This window comes from Alligator sinensis, unplaced genomic scaffold (assembly GCF_000455745.1).
Source record: "Alligator sinensis unplaced genomic scaffold, ASM45574v1 scaffold628_2, whole genome shotgun sequence".
In the NCBI taxonomy this organism is placed as follows: Eukaryota; Metazoa; Chordata; order Crocodylia; family Alligatoridae; genus Alligator; species Alligator sinensis.
In genome coordinates, this window is record NW_005841833.1 from 3777594 (window position 1) to 3799909 (window position 22316).

The 22316-nt window shown below is 43.2% G+C and overlaps 2 protein-coding genes across 5 annotated transcripts in view; one reads left to right on the forward strand and one right to left on the reverse strand.

The window, feature by feature from the left end:
• The window catches only part of TMEM116 (transmembrane protein 116), a 19762-nt gene extending 1681 nt beyond the window's left edge, over window positions 1-18081 (forward strand). Inside the window, exons 1-11 of one of the 4 annotated variants that reach the window (XM_025198757.1) lie at window positions 7-18; window positions 515-561; window positions 785-848; window positions 4362-4493; window positions 8639-8743; window positions 12211-12260; window positions 13099-13182; window positions 13281-13419; window positions 14749-14893; window positions 15028-15101; window positions 16149-17998. In XM_025198757.1, coding sequence (XP_025054542.1) covers window positions 548-561; window positions 785-848; window positions 4362-4493; window positions 8639-8743; window positions 12211-12260; window positions 13099-13182; window positions 13281-13419; window positions 14749-14893; window positions 15028-15101; window positions 16149-16349 — 1008 coding nt within the window. In that variant the 5' untranslated portion in view covers window positions 7-18; window positions 515-547 and the 3' untranslated portion in view covers window positions 16350-17998. Of the gene's footprint in view, window positions 1-6; window positions 19-514; window positions 562-784; window positions 849-4361; window positions 4494-8638; window positions 8744-12210; window positions 12261-13098; window positions 13183-13280; window positions 13420-14748; window positions 14894-15027; window positions 15102-15389; window positions 15471-16148 lie in introns of those variants that run through there. The other 3 variants (XM_006015168.3, XM_006015167.3, XM_006015169.3) reach the window with 3 other exon arrangements.
• A 200-nt stretch (window positions 18082-18281) lies between these two features.
• Window positions 18282-20857, reverse strand: LOC102372513 (disintegrin and metalloproteinase domain-containing protein 20-like). Its single transcript, XM_006015250.3, has one exon. It carries the CDS (start codon window positions 20670-20672, stop codon window positions 18327-18329), a length of 2346 nt encoding a protein of 781 aa, XP_006015312.2. The 5' UTR covers window positions 20673-20857; the 3' UTR covers window positions 18282-18326.
• Between the last annotated feature and the right edge of the window lie 1459 nt (window positions 20858-22316).

Consider the following 22316-nt stretch of genomic DNA (forward strand, 5'->3'; position numbering starts at 1 on the left):
GACGGGGACTGGCAGGAGGGGAGCGGAGCCCGGAGTCTCCCGCCCGCCCCATCCCTTTTGATGTCTTTGCCTCTAGTCTCTCTCCCCCTCCCTTGCATTTCTTCCTGGACCCCTCTTCTCGTCTTCCAGCGGCTCCATCCCGCCCCAGTGTCTCTACATCCCCTCTGCTCTTCCTGGAGGCAATCCCTCTATCCCAACTTCTCTCACTCCATCCGCCGCAATTTCTCTCTCAGTTCTTCCCTCCGTCTCCTCGCTCGTCCACTCGCAACGTCGCGGCGCGTTTTAGCACCCCTCGCCTCCAGAGAAATCATTTGATCCACTTGGTTTTCATTTCGGACGCAGGAGCCCAGCCTCGGGGGTTTTCTGCCAGGCATCGCAATCGGCTGCCCTTGGGATTGAATTTAAACAATAATTTCAGGATTGCTTGGTGTAAAAAGTATGATAATAAAAAGCGCTATAATCAATAACAGTGAAAAAAAGTTTCTTTGACAACACTTTTTTTACTCCTCCCCAGGCTTACTCTGCGGTACAATGGATCCAGTTTGTCATGGCCACTTTAAGGTACGGTACTTAAGCAATATATCGACGTGAGGAATTGCGTGTAGGTTTAGTAACATCCTTGACAGCTCTTTTTTTGTCGTTCCAGCTCAGTAACGTGACTTTTTATTAATTTGGATTTCAATGTTAATAAACTTAAGTAAAAGTAGATGTGCTGCTTTGTAGCTATAGAAGAAATGAAACGAAATCCCAGGTTTTGGTCTCACGCCAACCTCTCGATTGTCAGTGTTACAGGCTCCAGCTCCATCATTGCCTACGCCGTCTTCCAAAACACGGTGCGCTCTCCGGAGGTAAGGACCCCGCCTTTCATTTTTTAAGTGCCTTTGTTTGGTGCCCTGCGGATAAATTGGACTTTATGTAACCAAGCAGATGTTTGTGCACGAGCTCTCCGCTAGGACTACGTAGAATTTTTAGGCACATCCTCTTTTGATTGCTAACCCTTAAAAGAAATATTTAGTACTTGGAAGCAGATGTCTGAACGATTCATTGGATTGTTATCTGAAATTATACATTGTTTTATGCAACAGATGCTCTTTCTAGGATTTTTATCCTTCCCCGCTGCATGGATTTAAGAGGATAATGAGAAATTGCGGCGCTGTGGTCTGACCCCAGGACTGGGAACGGACAGCTTCTCTCGGTAGTCTCGATCTTTGTTCTGACCCTGACTGTTTCTGTCGCTCTGGGAGTGTCACTTAACCTCTCTGACTCAAAAAATGTGCCAAACAATGGAATAAATAATACTTGATTTACTTCATGAAATGGAAGAAGAGAGGTGGTGGAGATTAATCAGTTAGAAAGGTTAGAAGGATAAAACTGGATCAAGCTCGGTGGCTACCTACTTGTACACATCTGCCAACTAAGCACTGAAAGTGGAATTGAGCCCCCTTTCCGAGAGCACAAATGAACCAACATCAGTGTGTGAGCAGCTACATCCTGTATCCAAGCTATAGATCAGTGAACAACCTTGGGCAAACCATTTAATAATTTGCGTTTCACCTCTTTTTCTAATGCTTAGCTATTGTAAACTCTAAAATGTGTTCATGTTTTTTTGTGGCATTTGCTGTACATGTGAAGAGTTTTTAAAAACAGTTTTGGTGCAAATCTCCAGAATTCAAACTTCAGTATTTGCAAGGTTTGGTAATTATGTCAGTCACTTGGAGTTGCCTCCATTCCCTGGTTAAGTGGCCTGTGTAATTAACCTATATATATTGCAAATGTTCCACTAGGAAATCATTTTAAATGAACTTTCAGTGGATATTTGTGAATAATATTTTTCATAAAGCATGTGTACTAGAAAATTGCAAAGTAAATGGAAAAATGAATGGGGCTGAAAAGTAATAAATAGGTATAAATTAGTTGAGTTCTGCTGACTCCTAAGGATTAATTCTGGCATCATTATAACAAAGCTTTCTGTTTTATGCACCTTCCTTGTCTCCAAAAAATATTGCACACCTCATGAGTGAGATCTTTGATTCCTATGTGCGCACATCCCCATGGGACGTAGCACAGAATCGGGATGTGTGCACAGTCAAGTAAACATAACACAACATTGGGTGATGGTATGGAAAGGATGTTTAGGCTGTTCCTAGAGATTGGGGTCTTATCTACAGGATGTCAGGATTTCAGATCTCCTACACAGAGGCCATCTAACACGCAGAGTAAAGAGTATGCAACTCATTCACCTTGGAAGAACAAGGGCTAGGTCAACCTTGTTAAGATTTGAGGTGGTGGCTTTAGGTAGTTCAAGTATTTCCACCCTCATGCCATCTGTTTCTGAAGGCTTCTGCTGCAGAAGCAATGCCTGCCCTGGCTGTCGATTCCTGATGCTTCAGAGGCAGGTGAGCTCTGCAGTACCTGTGCACTGCTATGCACCCTGGCAAGAATCCAGTCAGTTGCACACTTGTGTAAAGATCTGGGGGTGAATCTTTCCTAATGCTTGTAGCAATCCTCTGATTCCTCGACTCGTGATATTTTATGAGTAAAGTATGATAAACCAGGTGTTCATTTCCCAGCTATGCCAGGTGGGGGATAGAATTATAAACAGTGATTCATCCAGACTGGGACCTGCTGCTGAATTTCAAAACACTGAAGCACACTTTCTGGGTGTATGTTGCCTAGAAAACCCCCGGCACTAACTAACTGTTATTTAAGGTGTGACACGTTACCAAAATAATCCCCCTGGCCAGCCAGCCTTGTGTGGGAGAGAAATCGGAGGGGCTCAAAAACATCTGCCGGTAGATGTGCTTTGGGGAACTTCCAGTCAAATTGCACACAATACCCACACTTTTTTTTTCCAGTCCAACTATCTGTTCTAAACCATTACATTGTAAACTAGAGGAAGGACATGTAAAAGAAAGCATTTAGTTTTTCTTTTTGAAAATGAGAACAAGTTTGCCTTCCACTTCAACCACAGTATCATCTGCTTCCTTGTCCGCTTTTGTACCTAAACATTTCCCTATGGGTGAACTGTTAGACAATGACTGGGGTCACCTGTTCACTCAATAAAGTTGCTGATCCACTTCTTCCAGGGTGGTTTTCTTTTAATCTACCCACGGGAACAACCATCAGTGAGTTCTAGACTTCTGTACATATACCTCTTGTCACCGGTCCAGTTCTGCATTCACAAGTGGGTGGCAGCATTTAAAAAAAAAATGTTTTAGGAAGAATGAGTAAATACAATGAACTCAGTCATAAAAACTAGCTGAAGATATTTACACAGAGACTAAAGGTTTGATTCACTGGTCGGCAGCTATTGGATGGTGCTACTCTGAGCTAAAATCTAGAGATCCATGTTCTCAGACGCTATAAAGCAAGAGGTGCTTAAACTCCAGGCGGAACAAAGACTGAGACCTAGAAAGACCCTGAAGAAAATCCATTGCTGCCTCTTTGTCGCTATAAAATAAGGACCAAACTGATGGCCAGATTTTTCACCAATGTTAAATTTAGCAAGCCATTTCTCTTCATCTGGTATGAAGGAGACTGTTATAAGTAAATACTTGTGCTGGTGCATAGTTGTTTTTAATTAAAGAACAGTGCCAAGTTGCATTCAGTCCAAAACATTGGTTTTGTAAAATAAATTACCTTTTGAAAAACTAAAGCCCGTAGAAATGTTTCCAGATTTGTTCAAGCTTTAAAAATTCCTATAGAAAAAAAATGACCAGCATATTTTCTCCTGGATGTTGAAAGTTAGGAGCCAAAACTTACATTTTAGTGTCTGCATAATTGGCCTGATTTTCAGAGGCTGAGCCCCAGTAACTCCAGCTGGCCCAGAAAATGTTGGCCATTTCCCGGTAGTGTTTACAGTCCAACTTAAACAGCTTTTTGCTTGCGTGTGAGAATGTGAAATTGTCTAGAAACTGCCGATAAACAGGGATTGTTGTGGTGCTTAAATGCAGAAAGATGCAGCAGAGAAACAGTCACATTGCATAATTTTCAGGTGTGTAAAATTATTTCAGACTTAAGTCACTATGGGCGCTAATCGTAAGACATGGAAGGACAGTCTCTTTATCAAATTATAGGATTTTGAACCTTTAAACCACATACAGCCAAATTCAATGCAGCTCAGTGGATTTATTTAAAGCTGATAACGTGATACAGAAGTTCATTTATTCTGGGCACTTCTGGTGTAAACCTTCCCTAAGTGCACAAACCAACACCACTTTCTAGTGTACGGATAACAGCACTAGCTGGGTACCTGGGCATGAAAGTTAATCAGGAGAAGGATAGCAAAGCTCTAACTGTTGAAGTTGGTTCAGACTACCTAGAGCATTCATCAAACTAACTAATCCATTTGACTTTTCTAGGTGCGCCCTCTTTTCTACCTAAGCCTCTCTGACCTGTTCCTGGGGGTTTGCTGGCTTGCTGGGGCTCTGCTCTATAGCATGCAAACCACAAATCAGGATATCATATGCTATAACCTGCAAGCAGCTGGGCAGGTGAGTAACATTGGGTTATCAACTTATGCTGTCAGGTTGCTTTGCCTGAACTATTGACTGAACTGTCCTAGAAGAAAACTCTGAATGCAGTCCTAAATACAGCTCAGGCACTGGCTTCCTCTCTGATCTTAATATGAAAGATTGCCATTTCTCATCTGTACAGTGTTGTAAATAATATAGACCCATAGCTCATGGCAGGGCAGCAATGTGCTGCAGTGTTTGATTATCTGTCATAAAAATAGTTGATGGTTTCTCTCTTTTTGAAAGGGTACCAAGATTGCCATTATGTGTAATATAGCATTACGTTTTTGGTTCTATTAGAAGTTTTCTCCTCCCTGCAAAAGACCCAATTCTAATGTTCCTTTAGGCCAAGACCTGAAAACCTCAGTCGTCAAAGCATCCTCTTACATTAATAGTCCTTGCCCTCACAGTTTGTCCCAATGAAGCCTAGTAGTTACTCAGTTGCCAGAGTGCTTCTCCTGAGGTTTGCTGCTTGCGTCTGCTGCCCTGCAAGTCTGCTGCCCGTTCCTGTTCTGCACTCAATTCATGTGCAGGGGCATTAATGAAGTGGAAGCATTTTCCTGACAGTCCTCTTTGTCTTGATGGCTTGCCTTGGCATCATTAGGGTTTCTTCCTGTCGGAACCTATTTGTCATTACCTGGTGCACATCAGACATCCATCTATTTCAGGGAGGAGAGGAGAAGGGGGAGAAGGAGGCTCTAAAAAAGGTGTCACTGGTTCAGCAAAAAAACCCATTGCCCTCTGGTGGCTACAGGACCTTGGAATGGCTTGAGCTGCAAGGAACGCATGGAGTGTATGCAGTCGAGACTTTGGGGCTATGTAAACTCGCAGAGGCTGCAGAAGTTTAAAGTTACTGTTATGTCCAAAAGGACAAGGGGGCTCCAGCTGGTGTTTGGATGAGTTTAGTGTGCACCCTAGAACAGGAGAAGACAATGCACTGGCAAGCCTGCTGTAAATAGCAATACTGTACTGGCTTTGTGGGTGATGGAGATAATGATCCACTCAGTCTCTTTTCCTTCTCTAATTCTTTTATTGCAGTCAAGATGTGGACCAAACCTCATCTGGTCTGTAGGCTGCAAATTGTCCAAGTGGGCTAACAGGAAATTTCCCACTCCTCTCCTTCAAACCAAGTCAGTGGGAGTTGGAAATAGCTCTTTGTAAATCCTAGAGAGGCAGGAAGACAGCTCAGTGTATAGTATGCATGAGACCTCGCAGTGCTACATTTCATAGTCAGGTTACCATGACTTAGGGTTTTTTTAAACATCTGTACTCTTAGGTAAGCCATATGACTCATCATAGCAAGAGCTGTACTTGTGCACAACTATTCCACTTGTAGCTTATCTCTGACTTCTCCAGTTCCTCTTGTGCTGCTGTAAAAACAATGATATACATTTGCCTTGGGGTAGGGAACAAACAGGTTTGTTAGGGAATGCGCTGTAGTGGTCCCTTGGCAAGGGGGAGAGGGATGTATTCTAGCTGGGGTCACATAAAGGAGAACAGTGGGGGAGAAATAAGGGGAGTATGTGAAAGGATTTTCTGGGCATGTGGCTGCTGGGAGCTTTGGGGATGGAAGTCACTTCATAGGCCAAGTAGGTAAGCTTCTCATTGCAGCATGGTTTTCAAGGGCTACACCATCCATCCAGGCATGGCCCAAAAACGTCAGAGTGTTGTATTGCCATGACACGTGTATATATTTGGAAAGCAATCATGTCCGCTATTTTTGCTGGTTCCGTCTGCTCAGGGAAAGATGGGAATGCAGGTTTGCTTGGAAGCGGTGCGCTCTGTTGTGTCTCAGGAGATGTGGGCTTGGCAGTGACTTCAGAGATGCCCCCTCTTGCCCTAAGTGCAGGGAAGGAGCCAGTGTGCTTAAGGCCCTGAAGATTCATGGCATTAATTGTAAGGCTTCATCACCACTGAACTCAGGGGACTGCACTCCATGGCTTCCCAGCCCCTGGCAAGGCCCCTTGGTGGCATCTGCAGGCACCTGGAGAACATGGAGGTGAGAGGGACAGTTGGAAAACAACAGAGCTTTACTTTCTCTGGAAGCAAGAAATCCAGACCATGAGTTGGGGCAGGATGCTACTCTAAATGGATAAGGAGTACACTGAGGTACAGCGAGTCCTGCATCTGTTTAAGAGACACTTTCAGCCCTCAGCTGTGTTTCAGCCCCAGGTGGGACAGTACTGCAGTTCAAGGTTCCCACTGCTGTTTCCCAAGTGCAATGAAAGTTGAATGAAGCCTTTACCCTATTTCCAATGTAACATGGGCCTAAGTGGCCAGCTCCCCACAGTCCAGGAAAGGGGGATCAAGTGGACTTTCCCTGGGTAAAGACGAAGGCAGTCAGTCTCTGGTAGAAGGGTGCTCCAGCCTTCAGCCCTATTGAAATCTCTTTCTACTGTTGACTCTAGCAGGAGTTAAAACACCTCAAGTACTTCCCGTAGCAACCTGTGGAGTATATGCACCATGTGATAAAATACAGGACAGTTCGTTAAAGAAACATGCTCACTATAACTGAATGTAGTGAGAACTTCAGACATATATGAGTTGGTAATCACTTTTGACCAACACCTCAGCAGGTCACAAGTGATCTGCATTGTAATTAAATCAAGAAATATCTCTCACCACCATCTACAACTCCCTTCTAGTCCCCTGGCTCAGGAATCTCACGTTGTGTTCATAGACATTTTGTTTAAAATGGTCCAAGCCTTTAATCCATGCCCCAGGCACATTCTGATAATGTTTATAATGCTCTGAACTTCTTAAGTAGAAGGGGCGAGAGATGGGCAAGGAATTGATGTTTCTTAGTGTTCTCAGATTAAAGGCACAGGGACAGCAGTGCAAGCCTCTCCATACTGTTCCACCGTGTGACATGCCTGCAGAAAACACACACAAGCAGTTGAGCCTGTTTGGCCCGTTCATTATGGCCTAAAAGAAATCAATACAAACTAGTGCCTGTAAATTTCTAGCTCTGAGGGAGGTTAAGTACTGAAACGGGTTACCTAGAGAGGTTGTGGAGTATTGATCATTGCAAGTGTTTAAGTGCAGACACGTACCTAGGATGTCTTAGGCAGGGATTTTTCTCCACTGCAGCCTCCAACAGATAGTTAAATAAATTAAATAAAAACGTAGCATACATTCCCTTCTGCTGGCCTGTGAGTTTATCTTTTTTCCATCGTGGCCATCGATTCCATGCTACAAGAAACAGAGGAGGTGCCACAGTAATTATGAAATGTACCCGCAGTCTCCCAATTAATTCTAATGGAACAGTGAGATCTTTTGTGGATTCCACTCTGTTTGGCTGACACAATGGGAAACTAATTATAATTAAGGACCAAAGAGGAGAAAACTAAGTGCTTTCCATTCTCTTATATTACAGCCTCATTCCTATATGCCAAGTAGTGATGGGGATGGCAGCCCAGGGCCTGGAAGTTTATCCTCAATACCAGAAGTTGAGGGGGGAGAGTCAGGAGAGCAAGGCTCTTTTCTTAGTTCCACCAGTGACTCAATGAGTAGCTTTGCATAGGTCTCTGTGCCTCAGTTTCTTATACGTGAGAGGCGAGAACAATAGTTACCTGGCTTTCAGGGAGGACTGTGATGTACATAAGAACTAAAGTGAGTTATGTTTGCAGACTGTCCTATGGAAGACACTGCAGAAGAGCAAAGGATTCTCGTTCAACTCCCACCGTGGGTTGGAGAGCCATCCCGCCACTCCTGACTCAGAAACAGTCGTCAGTTCTTTCTTGATCTTCTTGCCCAAGAACGTTTGTTGTCTTGATTAAAACAAAGTCTCAAGTTTCTCTTACTTTATTAATGTTTCCCAGGATAAGATGGGAAGCCTGTAGCATAGTCCCTCTGCTGGAGCTCACTGTTGCTTAAAGTAGCCTGAAAAAGTGGGTCTGTTATCACATCTCTGTCTGCCCATGTCCAGTGGCATTGGCAGTTTTTGGCATGTCCTGATCTCTCCACAGTGTTTAATATTTTACCTCCAATGCTGTATCGTGGTATGTTTTTGCAGTTAATATACAGTAGCTTGATTAGTGGTTGGGGTTCATTGGAGATGTAAAGTGTCATAAAAACACAAATGTTATTGATGGAATAAAATTAAGCCTGTTCTTATTTCTCAGATTTTCTATATGGCTTCTTTTCTCTACACCATTAACTATACCTGGCATCTATACATGGATTTGAAAGTGAAATACAGTCAGACCCTTCACAGGATGTCCTCTTTGGTGAGTGCTGTTGGATGGTTTTTCATGTATTACATATTAAGAAACCGTGCTAAGACTTACGACGCTGTCCAAGACATACATTAGAAAGACAATTCTGGACACAATGAATTTACAGTCTGAAGCTCCAGCCCTGTAATTCTTTCTTTAGTGATTGACAGGTTAAGGTCAAGAGGGCTCCATGTGGGTCTGTGTTATAGGTCCTGATAGTTAAAGTAGGCCTGAAAAACCAAAACAGAGAAGATAATCTACACTGTAGGTCACGGAGGGAAGAATAATTCAGAGGGCCAGATACTCAGGCAATGCATGATGGCATCATCTGTCATCAGTAATGCAGGAAAGAGAGACAGCCTGACTGAGGAGCAGTCCAGGCATGAAGAGCAACATGAAAAAAGGATGAAAGAAATACATGTAGGGACAGATCCTCCTCTACCTATTGAGTGCCCAAGTGCTCCTCCTCTTCCACCCTGCTTGAGTCCTGGAAAAATATTCATACAAAAGGTGGGTGCATCCTCCTTGTTATTTTTTTTGTGTGACTTAGTTTTAAATCTAAGAGGACAGCCTGTTACAAAAATAGTTGTGTTAATGGACTTTCAAGGACTCAAAAAAGGTGGAATAGGATTGTATTTAGGTACCTAAGTCAAATTAGGCACCAAACAGGTGGAGTAGGATTTGTTCTTTAATATTACTGTGCTTCTCTTGCTCCATGTATAAAATAGGCATAATACTTACCTAGGATCACATAGGCTTATTGTACAGCTCCATTCATGAATACCTGCCTGTAAAATATGTTGAGAGTTTGAGTGGGAGGTGTGATGGAAGTCAGCATTAGTATTCATAGGACAGGTTGGTACTCCAGCATAGGCTTTTTTGAGCTACCATCGTCAGGAGCCTTTAGACGCACTGTTCAAGATCTAGCGTAAACTTTAGGAATGAAGGAATACAAAGACACACAACTCAGAAAAACAGCCTTCAAGTACAGGCTAAACAAACACTTCACATGTCATTCTTCACACCCAGCTACACCTTGAGCAACTGCTATCTCTGGGGTGAGAATTCCTCCTGACGTATTACTGCCTGACAAGAGGCTCTTTATCCAGCACTTCCTGATGAATACGTCAGTTGAATTTCTCTGTGTATCTGTCCTTTTTCCCAGTGAGAAATCCCTTTGCCAACTATCCCATGCTTCCCCGCACAGACAGTCGCTCCTTAAGTTTCCACATTTCTGTTGGTGAAAAGCAGACATGACAGATCACAATGCAGCTGAGAATTTCCCAGATGTTGGACCAGCTCCAAGGGGCATTTCTCCCTCTTCATTAGTTCTTACAAACACCCACCCCATTTTTACACAGCAGGCCAGTCTGAAGTCTCGTGTTTAAAATTCAGCTCTGAGCACTGTAAATTGAGACCATCGCCACTTCTTCTGTGCCTACTGGTTTAACTTCTCTGTTTCAAACCAAGGCTGAAACAACCTGGACCTTTGTGGTCCCGCTAATATTGATAACCTGTCTTGATTTTAGGGCTACTTTTGTCCAAAGACTGTAAGGGTTCTGCTTTATCTCTGCCTCGCTGCCTAGGTGCCTCTGGGAAAGAGGAAGGCAGGATGCCAGTTAAGTTCTCCTTCTCTGCCTTAAAGGGGAAATCAAGATGCGTGTTTATGTACCCACCCTGCTCTCTGGTTTCTCTCATCGTTCAACAGAAAAGGTGGCACATGATTACCCCACAATGCAATTGCATGAATATGTCTGTAGAGCTATGTGAACTTGAGCAAGAAGGAGCTCTGATCAAGAAAAACATTATTTGAAACTCAGACTCTTGCTGGGAGTTTTTACTCATGCCACTGGTTTTCCACGACTGCAGAACTGGATGGTCCCAGTTGTGGGCCAAGCCCACCGTTTCCTGGGGGCAGTCTAATGTGAGCAGCCATGGCACGTCTTCCAGCAAGCAGACTCTGACTCTCGTACTTCCTCTCACAGTTTGGTTATGCTTCTGTGGAGCCTGCCAATTTCTATTGCACAAAATTGTGTGCAAAGACTTCATCAAGAGTCTGTTTTCCATTTTGAAGTTTTCCCTCTGGATCCTTCCAGCTTCTGAAGGGCAGCCATTCGACAAATTGTTGGGAGAAGCAGTTACAAAAGTTAAATCTGTGTAACTTCCGTTGCACTATGCATCCTCAGTGCATTGTATATCCCTCATTTTGGGTTCAATAAGGATTAACATGCCTTGAAACCACAGTGGGGAAATGCTTCCAAAGTTTAGAAATGTAGCTTAATGGTCAGAATGAGTTCCCGAGAGCCGGGAGCTCCTGTCTGAGACCCTATCTCTGACCCTCCGTTTCGCCATCTGCGAAATACAGGTAGAAACAAATCTGTTTAATTACCTCAGAGGGCTGACACAAGGATTAACTAATGAGCGTTTGTTAAACACTTCCACCTCGTAAAGGTCTCAATACATTTTATTATTTGCAAGTCCCTTCTGCTTTGGGCAGATACCCCAGAGCTGTTATGCAGCAGAGCCATGTGGATCAAGAGGATTTTGGTTCCAAGTGTATGTGGCCATCAAGTGACTCATTTCTCAAAGGAAAATGTTTCCATGCTATTCAGTGGAATCTTTATTTTGTTTTTTTGGTCTTTTTCATGGATTCTCACGCTAATAATTATTTCAGCATCTGGTAAACGTAATAACTTACATACTGGTCTTCAGGGCTTAAATGGTACATGTTCATTTACTCCTCCCAAGGAAGACAGCATCAAAACTACATCCATGTGTCTTATTCTTTCCTTAATGCAATCTGATGAGATATTATAGGACAAGTCCTACGGTGAAGGGAAAATCACATGTCAATTGATGGAGAGAATTCCCATCGATTTAACTGAGGTCATGATTTCGTCCAGTGAATGAGTAGTCGTGTGGCTTACATGCCAAGAGAATGAGAGAATGGAGCTGGACAAGAAAACAAGGCGGGGAAGTATAAGGAGGCTTAAGATAAAGCACTGCAAGTCTATCGTATGCTTTCTTGCTCGTGGCTTTCTAAACACAGCCTCACCCTGTTTCATATGTTTCAGCTCATGCCGACTTACTGATGTGTACCTTACCCCCATTCAACTCTGACTTTTCTCTCTCATTTTTCCTGTGTAGTCAGGAATCTGACTGGCTGTTCGAGACCTTTCTCCTCATTTGGTTTCCTTGGAGGAGAATGATTAAGTGAGAATCATTCTAGGAGATCCACATGCATGGGACTACTAGGCTTGGTCTCAGAAGCCAAGATTTGTGGCTTATTTTACATGTCAGTTGTTAATTTGGTACTTCCCCCTCAGTAATTTGGCAAGATTTACTACCTCTACTAAAGCAGATATCATTATGGAACTGAGCTCCTGATAATTTACCCTCCAAGTGTGAATCCTCTTAAGTTAACAGCTCTCATGACATACAAGGAATGATTGTTCAACTAAAAGTTTCAATTCTTGCAGGTTTTAGACTATGGTAGCTGTCTTGGCCGAACAGCAACAATTTTGTGCAGGTAAGGTCTATTTCTCTCTGAGATTGGGTGTTTTCAGTGAATCAGTGCTAGGTCAAAGCTCATCTTTATATTTTAAGCCATTATTATTATTAAATCCTGGCTCTGTATTGCATGACTTGGTAGTAGTGGGGTCTTTGACCAACAGTCAGAACCTCAGCGGACACAGATTGCTTTTCCTCCAGTTAAATTAGCTGTAATGTGTCCAGCTGTAATGAGCCATTGTTTACGTGCTTCCATGTATGAGTGTGTGGGAGAGAGACTGGAAATGGGACTAGATCAGTGTGTCCTGGATCCCCTGGTGCTAACACCAAACGATGATTCTCCCTTTGGAGGATCTCGGTTTTATTCTTACCATCTCGGTGCCTGTTCCAAGCGATCTTGATATGACTGTGAAATGATTATAATTTCTGGTAGGGATCACATCTAGTTTTTAAATTCTTTGAAAATATAAAGTACTGTTGCTTAGATATACATTATTGTGATTATGAGGATCTTTCTGGGTTATCAGAAGCATAGCAGCAGTGCCCACGTCGTAGCCCTGCCAGATTCTAATGAATCTGCAAATTCTGCTAAATACCTGTCCACAACAGTCTCAGACAGGACACAAGAAGTAGTAGTACAAGACTATTAAAATATACTGAAATAAATTATACTCTGTTACCCAGGTGTATCTCCTGCTGTCCATATGAATAAAGGCACAGAAGCTAGAAGTTTATATTAGTTGGATGTTAGAGAACTATTATTTCACTATATATCCATGAAAGCACAAAAGAAAATGCTGGTCGGGTCAGGAGAGAGCAGCTTCTTTAACTGAATTACTGTCATTTTCTCTCTTCAGCTTGATCCCTTTCCTACTTATGGTTCCTGTGTTTTGCCTGGGCAACGGTAGTGATTGCTATGGGAACTTCAGTCAGAAACATGGGTAAGCCACACTTCAACTCTGAATGCCTCGCTCCCTCCGAGACAGCTAGAAGAAGTCCCCCCAAGTAAATACACAGGCTCTCCCCTTTCTGGTTCCAGGTGTCTCCTGATGCACACAGAAATAAACAAACCCACTGGTCAGCTGCAACCTGTTGGTGGCTCTCTTTGTTCTGTGATATATTTGTATGGCATCGGGATCTTCCTGATCTCTTTCTGGGTCAGCTTCATAACCATTCTGGTAAGAACACTTTTTTCCTTGTCCATCAGACTGTGAGTATATGCAGTAAGGATAGTGCTTCCCATCTGGATGATCCCCCTGTCACTTTGCAGTCACAGGTGGGTTATGTTAGCAGCCCTTATATTCACTCTTGGAATCATCAAAGGAACTATTAAATTACCTTTCTTTGGCAGTCCCAAGCACTCAGCTTTGTTTGCCTTCAGGGCACTGATGCAAAGCTTACGTTTGAGCCAGGCCTTTGCTTGACCAGATCAAGCAAGCTATGGAGGGATTTCTCTCTTCTTTTCTCTTATTCTTCTGTGAGGATCAGTGACCAAAGAGGAAGTTTCAAACCACAGTGGGCAGTTACAAACAGATGTTGGTTTCTGTGTGTGATATATCCACATGTCAAGGTGAGGGCCAGAGTATAAATAACTCTATATATGGTAGATTTAAAATACATTGGCTGTGAATGTCTTATTCCCACTGGGTACCTGTAGGTGTTCCACCCAAAAAACTACCCCTTTGTGCACATTTAGGAACTCTTCCACTTTCCACTGAAATGCTTTCACATCTGAAGTGGAAAGCAGTAGTTGTTTAACAGAACCTAGCAATGCTATCCAATAACTTAAGGTAGGACAAATACCAGAAATGCTAGTGTGTGATCAGGAATTTCATAAAAAGAGTGGGATGTGTTGTTATAAGAACTGCTAAGGGTGATTGCTTATTTCCTGGAGTCCAGATCTACTATCTAGAGTTGCAGTTGCTGGGAAAGAAATTTATAACAAGTCAATCACTGTTTTCCCCACAGACAAATTATTGTTTTAATAATATGTTATATTGCATTGTTAAGCATGTGGGCCTGGCCACTGTAGGAGGGCAGATGCCAAACAAAAGGGAGTGTTGCTCATATCTGGCATTGCAGGGTCTATTTACCAGAGGTTTCCTAGATTAAATTCTGCCCAAATGGCTTGGATCGGGTCAGAAATCTATGATTTGCAGGCTGGATTTGGCCTGCAGACATGGGGTTTCAGTGTCATTTGGCAGCAGAGGGCTTCAGCAACAGTCATTTTTCCCTGCTCCCACAGGGAGAGGACCTGGTTGCAAGCACTTTCTCTGTGCTGCTGCAGGAAAGAACACCGACAGGAGGTGTGGCTGGGTCCTAGTCCCAGTGGTCCTCTCTGACCCAAACTGGATTACTCTGGCCTGCAGTCTAAAAAAGGTTGCCGACTGCTGGCCTAGATACTCTAGATGAACGTGCGTCTGACTGCAACTGTGCATGAGATGCAGTGAATTTTCCAGTTACACATACGTAGTCATATATATTAAGAAATGCAGTTTCTTTTCTAGGTTCTACTCATTCAAGCCCGAGGGTTGTACAAAAGATATGTAAACTCATCAGGATTCTTGGGCAATCAGCAGTGGGCAGTGATTAAGATGGTGGAACAAAGAGTGGTTTTTTACCCCATCGCTTACTTCTGTTGTTGGGGTCCAGGTTGGTAGAGAACTAAGTTATTTTTTTACAAGATTCCCAATCTTGTGTTCTAGCTACTAGATATAAGAGAGAACAAGTGATAACGCAAAGGTATAAAGGCAACAGCAAAATTATGTTACCGGTTTCTTTTCCAGCTGTCCTCCTTGGAATAATGAAGTTGACTGTTTCAGAGAACAGCAGACTCTACATGGCTCTGTATATTCTTCAGGTAAAACTCAGCGTATGAAATCTCTCAGAACAGGTCTTTTTGACATCCAGCTGTGCTGTTGGCCCACTTCTAAATCCAGCATGCAATATACTATATGCTTTCACTTATAGATTGCTGTCATGTGAGTTTATGCGCAATGCATGCTTGGGGTTTGGAAAGACTAATTGTTCTCAAGTTTATTTTGTGTCCTTTTTCTGGTCTCAGAGGCCAGAAGAACTTCTGCACATTAAAAAGTGCAAACACTTAAGTCTTTGAGGGCCAAATACTAATGATCCTTTCTTTCTATAGTTCTCTTCTTCCCTTTTACAAGCATAACACTGACACACCAGTCTGGGGTTAGAAGTGACTCCCAGGGAAAAACAGTCACCCACTGAATCGTCATTCACCACTTCCTTGGGGTTGACACAAATGTTTCTAATCCAAGTTTGGACATGCTCAGTTCTGCTGAACTTGGGAATGGCTGTAGGCAGATTTTTGAACTGACCTCTCAAATGTCATCCACCACCTACAGTTAGTTTTCAAAGAATATCAGCTGCCATGTGGAACTTCTGACTATCCATTTGTGCTCAACAAAAAAGCTTTGGGAAACAGGGCAGGTGGAAGGATACTGCACTGGCTTCCAAGGGCAGCTGGGGTAGTTTAGCACACTGAAACTTCTGCCAGAGTGCACTCAGGTCAGCGAGTATTCCTCTGCTGACTTCACCAGGCTCTGAAGCAGCATTCCCTCTACACTGCGTGGCCGCACAGGCGTGCATGGCAACGCGGCATGAGCAGGCCTGTGTGGCTGAGCACACCACACAGCTTAGAGGGAACACTGCTCTGGAGCAGGACTTCCAAGATTATGCCCTAATGGGACTTTAACATCTTATTCCAATTTCAATAAATCTTGCATTTCCCTTAAAAATGTATCCTCACTTTAAGCCAGATCCAGTTAGAAAAGTGTAAGAGGTACAGAAGGCAAGGAAAAATACGTAATTTAATTCCTAATACTTACTATGCATGATGTAGGATGAAAAAGAGTGTTTACCTCTCTGGGGTCTTTCTTAGGCACTCACTGCAGCTTCCCAGGGGCTCTTAAACTGTATCGTGTATGGGTGGACCCAGAATGCATTCCAGTCCATGAAACGCAAAGCCTGCCGCGACGTTGACACGCAGACACCTCTCCTGCGCTCCCAGAAGAAGTTTTATGCCAGCGTGCCCAACCCCAGCACCCAGGCAGTAGCAGTATCTACATCCACAGTGCTCTGACAGTTCTCTGTCAGCAAAGAGGAATAGATGCCCTGCTACCTTCCAGCCCTGGCCTGGTCACATCTGGTAGATGTCAGGCAGAGCCACTTTCTTGACTGGAATGAACTTAACTGCTTTGTCAGTTATAGGCATGAAGAGTTACATTTAGGCTGGCGGGTCTGTACAAATCTGGATGGAGATGAACTGTTCTCAGTGAAGATTGTTATTTATTTCATAGGGTTTTTAATGCATTATTTTACCTTGTAATATATTTAGTGCAGTCTCTTCTTTATGGAAATATCTGAGAGTTGCACGGATTGCTACGGTGTGTCAGTCCTTAACTGCCTCTCTCATAAGGAGAGATGGCCAGGGGATATTTTTCTTGCCTTAGTGATTGTCACATTGTACTGACAAATTTCTGACAATAAAGTAAAGAGGAATATTTTAAAATCATGCTCTTATTACCAAAATATAAAAAGCAAAGAAGCGCAACGATAGAAGCTGAGTGCACTACAATGTAAAATAATGATGGCAGGTTGAATCAGAGGTCAGCCTAACCCCCTGTCCTGTAAACCCACTGAAATATCAAGTGTACTTTCTGAAAACCGATACCCTTATCTTTAGATTATTAACATGGAAATAATGCTTAAGACTTAACTTCCTTTATATGCCTCATTCTGCTTTGACTCTAAACAGGCGAGTCCATTTCAGTTCTCTCCTCCGAACTGGTCATTGATCAGCTGAGTGTACCAAGGAGAATAATCCCATTTTAAGTCATTGAGGTTCTTTACACGACCAAAGTAAGCAGGATGTAGCCTGTTGACTATTTGTACAGAATATTGCTGCTTTAAAACATTTCTTGCTCCTTCAAATCAGAGGGCAAAAAAAAACAGCTTTCCATTTGAGACAGAAGCTTTGATTTTTCTGTGCTGTGAGTTTACGTGTTTGTTAATTTACATTCTCAGAGAAGATCCCTAAAGCTCTGGAGCTAGTTCCCCTCCTCCTGTGTCTTACAAATACCTGTCAACTGAACATTTCAGCATGCTCCATAGGATCTCTCCATACCTGGCTTTTGCAGAAGGGGGAGTTTGGTGGGATCAGGTGGATTATAATTCAGTATTTAACATCAAAGGGCCCAGAGTCTTAGATGCACCCTTTTCAAACCTTTTAAATACATCATTATATATACAATGTGGTCATGCATGCACTCAGGTTAGTTACTGAAGTCCTACTTTAACTTTTTTCTTCCATATTCTGTAGTTAGCTAGAAAGAAAAACCTTAAAAACTTGATAACTTTCATGTTGTTTATTTGCCAACATCTCTTTCTTCCTATGCAAAGTAAACTTACTTAAATATTATTTAAAAATAGAAATATAATGCTGGAGTTTTGGGTAATAAAACAATTTCATGGGAACCCTCGGGGTCTAGTAATCTGGATCCACAGATGCTCTAGTAGGAACTGCCAGGCCATGGCAAAGCAATACCAGGTAACCCTAAATGATGGTCCTTCCACTTCTTTCACTTTTGTGAATTAATTTTGCCTTCTTTCAGCTGTCTCTTTGCATCCTGTTCAGGAGGACTTCTCTTTTGGCCCCACCTTATACCTGTATTAAGCACTTCTTAAATGCTGTCAGCAGTAATCAGAGCAACGACAAGGGGAATTATCGAGTTGCTATTACTGCTTATATCTCTAAAAGGGTGGAAACAAATATTGCCTATGTGCTGCACTTGTGAGGCTGAGGAAACAGAAATCCTTGCCCGTTGTCATGCTACAAGTGACTAAAAAAAAAAAAATTGTGTGACAACAGGAGTTGTACTTTTTTGCACCTCCTTTTAAAAATTATAAAATTGATTGTATGCGTTTAGAAAGTAACTTTATGTGAACCCCTAAACTATCTGAAACTCTCAGTTGTTTTTTAAGAATACCTTGTCTTTTCCACAACTGCTCAGAGACCCCCTAAAAAATGGACTTTCCGTTCTGTATTTTCTTTGTGAAGCTAAACTGTGTCGTCTTTCTGCGGGCTCCTACTATCACTCGGGGGAGACAGAGTTCTAGACCGAATGTTTTGAACTGTTCTACTAACTGCTTGCATTACAGCAGCACGTCTAAATATTAGAATGGCAAGGATAACAATTATAGCAATAGCACCAAGGACTATTCCTATAATAAGCATAATCAAATTGAGAATTCCTATTTTGGAAACTGGTGGAGGCCCACTGTCACGGCTTCCTCCAAAGCCAGGAAACTGGCATAATGGAGGGGCCCAGCCATCCTTGCAGTGACAGTTCCCATTATTGTTGCAGACCCCTCTTCCATGGCACGTTGAAGAAGGTGAACACGATAATTGCAGCAATACTGAATGATTGAAACATGTTTGATTATAACATATCTTGTCTGCAGCACATGTTGCACCATCTTCTGTTAATCCATAATCAGTTGACTCTGCCAACGAGTAATAGTCTGTGCCCCAACACCAGATATTGCTAACAAGAGTCTGAATGATGGTCACATGTTCCTCCAACCAAGGTAGCGTTTTAACATCCACACATTGTAACCTCCCACACAATACATTTTCTGGTTTACATTTCTCAAATGTCTCATTTTCCCCACCGTCCCAGCAGTTGCCAAACCGATCCCCTTTCATGTTCACTTCTCTGAAGCAGCTTATTGGAGCAGCTTTTGCTGGCTTGCCAAAGAGTTTTTCACATTGTATATTGTGACTATTGCATTTCCCGTAAAAACAGTAGCCATCACCACTGCATACAGTCCCATCTTGTATGTGCGTATCCTCCGGACAATATGGAGAAGTCCCATTGCAAAACTCTGGCAGGTCACACTCGCCTACAGTGTCTCTACATTTTGTCCCTTCTACAAGAAGCTGGCAATTTTTACAGCATTTTCCAATATTACAAGTAGCCCCTTCTTTTCTTTTGCAAGTGTGATCACAACAGGGGTCCTTTCTACACTGCTTCTCAGAGCCACAATCACATTCTTCTCCTCCTTCTACAATTTGGTTACCACAGCGCTGCATTAGAAAAAATACCCCAGTCTCTGGGAGGTTATTCAGACAGTTTCCCTTGCCTTGACGCATGAAGTTAAGATAGTATCTCTCGCTACAGTTACTGAATTGATAGACTTCCCTACGAGCTGGGTCCATGATGCAGAAAGATGAATTGCCACATGCACATGCTTGTCCATCATGCACCATACCAACCTGGTGTCCCAGCAAATGAGCAACAAGCAGAGCGAAGTTTTTCACAGGACTGTTGATGAATGATACCACAGCTGATGCACGTGACCGGTCACAGGCACTGTAATGATAGGATTTTGCGGTCAATTTGTCCTGCTGGACTTTTCCAAAATCGTTAAATGAAAACAGGTGTCCAACATCATGTGGCACACGTGTGAGTGGCTGAGCTTTTCTCCAACTGTTGAAATTATGCAGAACTTCAGCTACGTTCTTTGTTATCTTGATTGGATTGTCGTCTGTCCAAACCTCTAACGCGGTCAGCAGAATGCGAAGACGAAGGGAAGAAAAAAATTCATCCGCCAAATTCACTACTTCAATCACTGACAGTACCACATTAGTCATATTTTTGTCAGCATAGTCGTAGCGTTGTTTGTCTACCACTACTAGAAACTCTAGGTATTTAGTCTGCCCCCACACAAAAGGTTTCTTTGATGCATGCTTCCTAGCTTCCATCACTTCAGCAGTTTGCTTTTCTATCTCTCCATCTGTTAGTTCACACGCTGTGGGCTCAGGACCGGCCTCCCCTATTCGATAGAGGTGGTGCTGGAATATCAAGGAACTCTCCACAGGTTCAATGCCATACTGTAAGCTCCCAATCCAGAGCAAACCTCTCAGTCCTGAGCAGGTGCTGAGGACGACAAGAGACTCTGGGCTATCTTCTACGTACCCATGATAGTAGCAATCCTCTGGAATGGAGGGGTGATCTACCAACAGCCTCCCCTGGGGGTCGTAAGTGTAGACTGGTAAATTTTTTACTATAAATCCTTTTTTCTGCTTCAGGTGAACAATTTGATTCCTCCCTTCCACCTTGATGACATAGGACATTTCATCCTTGGCAGCATTTCCTTCCTTTGATACAAACTTCCTTGGAACAATTACTTCATAGGAAGCAAATCCTGGAGGTGGATGTGAGCCACAGTCTGTGCTGGGAAGCAGCAGCCCCAGGAGCATAATAGGAACTCCCAATTCAAGGAGCACCCCGGTCTCCTGCGCTCCACCCCCTGCTCTGAGCCACGGCCGAAGTAGTCCTACTGGCCTCTGGATCTGATCCATGGGCACTGCCTCCCAACCTGGAGCAGAGAAAGGAAACATTGGGTTAAGTTAGATTGAGTGCACCACCACCAAGTCGGTCACAGAGAGATGCCTTCAGCCATCATAGCCCAAGGTTTTCCAGCAAAATAGACGATGCCTCTCCCAATTTCTCTCCATGTCCTCTGCCGGCTGCTTCCCTCCTCGACTTAACTGTAACGATACAGCTGTATCCCACCTGCTTTTACTCGTGTCTTAGGACAGCCGCAGGTAACACGTAGCATATTCTGCCCTGTGTATAAATACATTTCTGTGGGCCTCTCCCCACCCTCGTACTTTCCAAACCATTTCCCTAGCGCCGGGGCAGACGTTGCATACCAGAAAGAAAAAGGCCGACCAGAAAGCCCTTTAAATGACTTACGTAGCATAGAAAATCCAACAAGCCTCAGCAAAATGAAAGGAAATGCGGTGCTGTAAAGCAAGGGGAGGAAAAAGCTGGTTTCAGAGGGTACTGTTGCAGTCCTGGCGTGGAATGGCGCAACGGGCGCCCGTTTCCGTTTGTGCCGCTTTGAACGTGAACATTCCACGGCCGGAGATGGGCGCGGGGCGCTGGGCCGAAGCACGGACGGCTCTTCGGGCCTCCTCATTAAGTATTTTATTGGACGTTGCCTTTTTTTTTGTTGTTGTTAATTGTAAACAGAAATTTCTTTCCTTAAAACGTATTCCCTCCACCAGTCAAGAGGCATTCGCATAGGATCTGACACACCCGTTGGGCCACACTCGATTAGTGGGACCTGCGCACGAAAGCAGTTTGTTTTGAGGTGAGGTTTGGTCATTTGGGTTCTTCTGTATCTGAACGAGATCAGTCAGAATACAGCTTTGGATGATCAACGTCATCCCCTCCTCTGGCTGCGTTCGACTAGGGCTCTGGCAATATCGAGCTGATATACTTCCGTGTGTTATAGCCTACATTTTATGAGTTTATTAACCCAAGGGGCAAGGAGAAACATCAGTGAGTGGGATAACAGCTGGAGTGGATCAAAAACTTGGACAAAGCTCTATTGGAAATGTCGTGATGCAATTTTCTGATAGGTTCTCACCAGAAACACTGTTCTGGTCCCAAACTCTCAGCTAGGGGTACTCCGAATCATGCAGTGCCGCCCTTTCCTCCCTGGTTTTGTTTAACAACAAGGACATTTTTGCATCTGTATATTAAGGGAAAAGGAGATAAGAATTAATGGTTTCCAAGGATTCCTTTATAGGGTGAGTTACCGGGTATGAAAGGAGAGGTGAGATTTATTACAGTTACGTGTGTCTGTAGCTACTGGAGTACAGACATAGTCTTTGCCCTCCTCAATTTTATCAGTTAACAGCTAAATCACGTAAGATACTCTCAAGGAATGGGACTAAATGTATTTTACTAAGTGCATGCTACTGGCACCTACTAGTAGGTCCCATAGTAATTCAAGAAGAGAGGTTTAATTTTATTTGCCCACCGTTACCAGTGCAAGATTGATACCTACTATATTCTTGTAGGTGCTTTGTCTGGCCTAGTTTTGAAGCTTACCTTTAAATACAGTCCTTTTCCTGTGAGCTACTCAAAGCACTTTACAAAGAATAAAGACTCGTAGCACCCCTGAGATGCTGCGAGTACAAACATATTCTATGTTTGTGTTATTCTGCGTGGTTTATTTTAGCTGATTTTTA

Bases quoted from the DNA above. Each gene is read 5' to 3' on its own strand.
- LOC102372513 (XM_006015250.3), bottom strand. From the start codon at position 20,672: ATGTTTCCTTTCTCTGCTCCAGGTTGGGAGGCAGTGCCCATGGATCAG.